Source organism: Glycine soja, chromosome 20 (assembly GCF_004193775.1).
Source record: "Glycine soja cultivar W05 chromosome 20, ASM419377v2, whole genome shotgun sequence".
Classification (NCBI taxonomy): Eukaryota; Viridiplantae; Streptophyta; class Magnoliopsida; order Fabales; family Fabaceae; genus Glycine; species Glycine soja.
This window is the reverse complement of record NC_041021.1, coordinates 39,395,656-39,401,655: the sequence shown is the minus strand read 5'-3', so window position 1 is coordinate 39,401,655 and position 6,000 is coordinate 39,395,656. Positions and strand designations below refer to the sequence as shown.

The window sequence follows — 6,000 nt, the reverse complement described above, 5'->3', positions numbered from 1 at the left end:
TCACAATCACTAGGCAACAAGGTCCTGTTTAAAATAGGTAGGAAAAGTTAAATGCACCTAACCCATATTTTTGTTTTTTAAGTTTAAGTAGGATGAAAAATAAGTCGAGTCGAACGCAGCCTAACACGACATAATAAAAATTGACTCAGTTTAAAGTTAGCCTCGAGTTTAATATAAACTTTCTTTTTCATACTAAAAAGAATGAAAAAGTTAACAATTCATGGGCATGCCATCTAACAGGCTAATGTCATAGGGGTGGAAAGAAATGCAAGTAACAAACTTATAAAAGGAAACAACAGTCGTCACTGTACAAAAGAAGTTCATATAAGAAGCGTCAAAAAAAGGTTTACGAAAATAGACGCTAAACTGTGTTACTGTTGAGCTGAGGAAGGTTTGCCTAGTAGAAGAGTAACTAAACAACGCCTCCTTTGTGAATAGTTCAATTATACATTATCATGCAAGGTAAAATTGTTCATTTAAGTAATAATTAATTTAAAAGTCATTTCTAGAATAATTTTGAATTGATTGATCTTTAATTTATCTGTGGATGAAAATTAACCTCTAAATGTAATCTGTAAGTTTTATCAGCATGTATCTCAAATTGCCTGGGTTGCTTCATCATATATTTATACATAATATAAGAGATGGATATCCAACATTTGATAGACAAAGTAATTTGCAAATGAAGTTTTACAAAGCAGTCATATTGAACATGTGGGCTTTCTTTACCAATAGAGGCTATTTTTTTTTTCAAAATTATAAAATGGGAGCACATTCTGAAGGTAGAAGTTTTGTGCATTTGTTTTCTGACAACATATTCTTGATTGAGAATTAATTCAAAATGTGTATCCATTTGATATTTTTTCTTTAAAAAAAAAGCACTCCTATTGGTTAAAAAAACCGAACATGTGGCTCCTCAATTCACCAAATCATGCACAAAAGTTCAGTGTTTTACATTGGTTATAGGGCCTTTGAACCAGTGCCGAGCACTGAGTATCCAGTAGGAGACAACAAGAATAATCAAACATCCAAGGGCAACAGGAGTGTAGTTAAGTGTCTGAATGGTAATTGGGTAGGAAACAGGCAATGAGAAGAGTATGGAGATGAACACCACCCAGAGAACTGAAACCCAGCCAATAATGATTCCGTAACGGCCCAAGTTGAAAGGCCCAGGGACAAAGTGCTTTTGGGCCAAGGTTACCCTAAAGATAATTGGTAGGGCATAGGCAATATACAGGACAATCACCGCTATAGACACCATTGCTTCGAATGCCACTATGCTTCCCAGAGACTGCAGTAGAGTTGGAATTGAATTATCAGAAGTGACAAGAATGGAAAGAAATAATAAAATTTGCAGCACTTAAAAAAATTCAATAATATAGTAAAATTTAAAGAATCACATTATTCATATAATATATATTTTTTAAAACTTTTCTAATGCTATTTTTCTGTTACATTAATTATCTTCTTTTCTTATATCTCTCTTTGTTGGATAAAAAAGTTGTATAAATACAATAGACTTAAATATTTTTTATCCTTAATAAATACTCAATTTTTATATTTGTTTCTAATAAATTTTTATTTTGTGTTAAGTTTTAAATAAAACAATTTTGTTTTTCATTCTTGATATTATGTTTTAGTCCATAATAAATTAGAGAATTTTTTATTTGCTCCTTGATAAATTAGTGAATTTTTTTTAGTCCACACTAATAACAAATGAAAAAAAAATTAAAAGTAAACAAAAAAATTTATTAATTTATCAGAAATTAAAAAAATATCAAGGATAAAAAATAAAATTATTTTAACATAAATTCAATGCAAAACAAAAATTTTATTTAAAAATAAACAAAAAATCAGATATTTTTTAAATATCAAAACATATTTAAACCGATACAATATCTCAAATTTAAATACATACCGTTAGTGCCATACAAAATGATATGAAAACGGAAAGCCAAACTGCATATATAGGGACCTCCTGCTTGTTAACTTTGTGCCATAATGATGACAACGGCATTGCCCCATCTCTAGAGAATGCATAAGCCATCCTGGACAAGTTTTAAGCATCATATTGTATTCATAAGTAACTAGATAAATTCAATCTCTCTCACATGGAAAGTGCAATGCGATCAGGGTATATCATCATTACCTTGAATTGCTAGTGACTAAAGTCATACCACAGAAAAATATGGAAACAGCAACAATCATCAAGCAAATAATACCCCCAATTCCGTTGCCATATCTTCTCTTGAAAGCCAGATAAAATATTTCAGCAATGGCATACCCACCAGCATCATTACTTTCACTCAAAAGGTAAGGGATATCAGTAACTGCAAAGGCAATGCCTAGTATGTAACCCCATCCAACTATAATAGATATCCCAACAGAGCTGATAATTCCTTTTGGACCATTTCTATCAGCACCCTTTGTTTCCTCTGTCTGAAAATGCAAGTTTGTAATAAGCATATACAGACATATCAATGAAAATTTCTGATTGACAGTGTACGATTTTTACATGGACAATGCATAAAAATTAAACTGGTCATTTAATAACATCTCTATCAATGGAAATAAAAGCACAAAATTTACAAAGTGGAAAGTAAAAGGAAAGAAAGAAAAAGAGTAGAAAAGCTGTACCAAATGAGCTGAAGCATCATACCCACTAAGGGTATACTGACTCATTAGAAGTCCCAAGAGAAATATGTATGGTCTGCTGTTGATTCCATTGTCATTTTTATCATTGAAATGAGTGAAAACAAACTTGACACTAGCCCTTTCGGTTGCAACAGATGGAATGAGAATCATAAGCAGAAAAACGCCTAAAAGTTTCCCCATTCAAATTAGATATTCAATAAGGCTTTCCTAGAGAACAGAACTTGGAAGAAAGAAAAATAAAATAGGAAATGTTTTTTTTCATACCTAAAGCATTCCAGATAGCTCCCAGCTGTCCTAAGAATGATATCACTGAGATAGGAAGACTGTTAATAATACCGAGTAGGAACAATATTCCCCCATGAAAAGCAATGACTACATATTTGGATGCCTCATATCCACCACCATTTTTGCCACCAGTGCTAAGGAGAATGATAACCTGAATTAGTTGTGCAAGTGAAAAATTTACGCTTGTTGATCCTGCCCACTGCAAATGAAAAGGAGTTAGAAATTAGCGATTCAAATGGATCATTAGAATTCTACATCTTACACAAGTTTGACCACATAGTAAAGAGTGGAGGATGCTATTCTAGAATATGTGACTTCTCAAGAATACCTGACCAATAATATTGAACCTGCAAAAATAGAGAAACCATGCAACATGCGTCAGAGAATGCCAATTTATTTTGTGATTAGACTTTCATTAGGCTATTAGGGAGAGCTACATAATTTATATATTTTAAAGCCATTAGGGAGAGCTAGGTTAAGAGCATCTTCAAAAACCTGTTTGAACATTGTACATTATATAATTGAGTAGTAAAGAAAAAAAGGGAAACAAATCGTTTGAAGGTGGTGTGCCATTAATTATCACTGCCAATTTTAAGTGAATTTAGCATAAATTCCACATTTTACCTGTTTTATGAGATATACTACTGAATAATTAAATCTGTTAATTATCGTCCAATTTTTTACTCAAAAATGTAATGAGTATATCCATGATGTGGCTTTTTGACTTACAATTATGCTCAGCTTGAATTGCTAATGGACGACTTAAGGGAATAAGGAACTGATGATTAACTTTCTATCATAGATTCAACTATCAATTAATATCGACTGCAAGCAGACTGACCTGTCTGCTGTGCAGGGTTGGTACCTATTACAATTATCAAATGTCTCCTCTTAATCTAAAAGATCAGATGGTGATTCTTCTTTTGCCATCCTAAAGTCCAAAATAAAACCCTTTTATGATATTATATATTAATTTCACTATTATCTGTGGAGAAATATTCAAGTCTCACATCGTCTAAAAATAATGTCAATTGATTTTAAGTAATATGGTAGTCAGACTCTTTTCCTCGAATTTTGCTTTCGTTTTCACTGCGATCACCCACCATTTGTTGTTCACGCAGTAAGCCCAAAAAGAGTACTGTGTATGAGGAGGTGTGTTAAAAAATACTCAAGTCCCACATCGGCTGACTTATATTTGTTGGACATCTTTATCTAATGTCAATTGGTTTTAAGATGAAATCTAACATTATCCTATTTCCCCTTCCTCTTCCTTTCTAAGGTGTAAAACATTCTGTTGCACGAGGTTCGCATTTACCCTATTTCCATATTTAATCTCACGAGAAATGTTAGCACACTCTTTCTATGATTGGTGGTTCATCAAAATTGGTGATTTCCAATCAATTCCAACCAAATACAAAAACAGTATCAGAAAAAATGTGACTAGCATTTCTCTTAGTCGTGTTCACCTATCATATTAGTAGGACATGCGTATTCCATATCAAATACAAAGACAGGGTACGTGATCAGAAGACAGTTAAAATATGAAAATGGGGAGGCAATAAAGGTTAAAATACCAGCCAGTAATCCAGGAAGCAAAGGGTGCCCATGTAGGGCCAGCAAGTTTGGCACTCCAATAATAGAGACCCCCAGAAGTTGGATAAGATGAACAAATTTCAGCCATTGAGAGTGCAACAAGCATGGTGAAACCAGAAGCTATAAACCAACCATATTGCATTGAAACGGGGCCACCGTAGTTCAACCCAGTGTTGTATAGGGTGGTGATACCAGTCAGCACTGATAAAACGGAAAACGAGAGGGAGAAATTTGAAATGGCTCTGCAAGTTGCAAATAATTAGAAATGAAAAACCAACAAATTTACACAAAATGAAGGAAATTAAGAATTAAACTAGAGAACCTTACGAAAGATCACGCTTGAGTTGTTGTTTGTAACCAAGTTCAAGAAGACGGGCATGACCAGAATCAAGTGAAGAAGAAGCATCACCATTTGTAATTGCAACCACATGTGATGGGGATATCATGTTTTCAGTAGCTGCAGAATCCATGATCTTCAAGTAAAGAAACACAGAAGTAAAGCGTACGTGTTGGTTTTTGCCAAGTGTTAGCTCAACATGAATTATGTTGCTAGCTGTTTTCTCCACTTCTTTTGTCAACGCCAAAGTCGGTCATGGCTGCCACCTCCAGCTCTCAAGACAATCAGATATTATTAATGCATCCTAAGATACCCTTACGTTTTTTATAGAGAGATAAATTAGTCTCCAACAGAAATATTGACGTAATGATATCAATGCCATTAAAATTAAAGTCATACGTATACGATAATTTAATTATTTTTCTTTTGTTTTTTCGTTGGATATTTATATATGCTGCATAAGGATGAGTTTCAAACTTCTGATAATGATTGATTTCCTGTAGTAAATGCTTGAGAGTTTACTAACAAGTTATAAATGTTTAAAACATATTAGAATAATAAAAATGCTACAATCCTATTGACTTTAATTAACTAACTATTATTCGGACGAAATGTTTTTATCATGGTGTTCATATCTTGAGTATCAAATTTATTTTTTAAAAAAAATCTAGAGTATCAAATAAAGTAATTAAGTGAGAGATTTAAATTGTAATTGAATTTAATTCATTTTCCTTGCTTTGAATATTCTCGTACTACCTTAGTTGGGATCGATCATATTCCTTAAATATATTTCTTCTCGTTGTCTGTGTTAATTACACCGTGAGTAGGATGCAGATGGAAGAAAAAGAAGTAAAAGTAAGAAATAATTAATTAAAGAAAAAATAATAACCCAAAATAAATAATACTCCTATTTCTTAATAGGCATCTCATGTTTCAAGCTACATGACATTTACCTTTTGGTTTTTATATGGATTAAAGGCAGATTCTTAAAACAAATAGCTAACAACTATTTCATACATATAAAAGAAATAGCGACTATTTCTGCCTTTTGACGTGAGCATTTGAATATTCCAAGTTCAACGATAGACAAATAGTATTATAAATAAAAGGATCCTCTTAAAAAATGTAAT

General features: G+C 32.5%; 1 protein-coding gene across 2 annotated transcripts; it reads right to left on the bottom strand.

Annotated features, from left to right (window-relative positions):
• Nucleotides 1-592: 592 nt before the first annotated feature.
• Nucleotides 593-5,192, bottom strand: LOC114403220 (amino-acid permease BAT1 homolog). 2 transcript variants are annotated; one of them, XM_028366040.1, is made up of 8 exons: nt 4,861-5,192; nt 4,515-4,775; nt 3,269-3,287; nt 2,920-3,139; nt 2,638-2,819; nt 2,150-2,439; nt 1,919-2,048; nt 593-1,291 (listed from the first exon to the last, which is right to left on the bottom strand). In XM_028366040.1, exons 1-8 carry the CDS (start codon nt 5,001-5,003, stop codon nt 944-946), a joined length of 1,593 nt encoding a protein of 530 aa, XP_028221841.1. In that variant the 5' UTR covers nt 5,004-5,192; the 3' UTR covers nt 593-943. The 2 variants fall into 2 exon arrangements, with proteins under 2 accessions (XP_028221841.1, XP_028221842.1); XM_028366041.1 differs by having other exon boundaries at nt 4,856-4,988.
• Nucleotides 5,193-6,000: the final 808 nt, after the last annotated feature.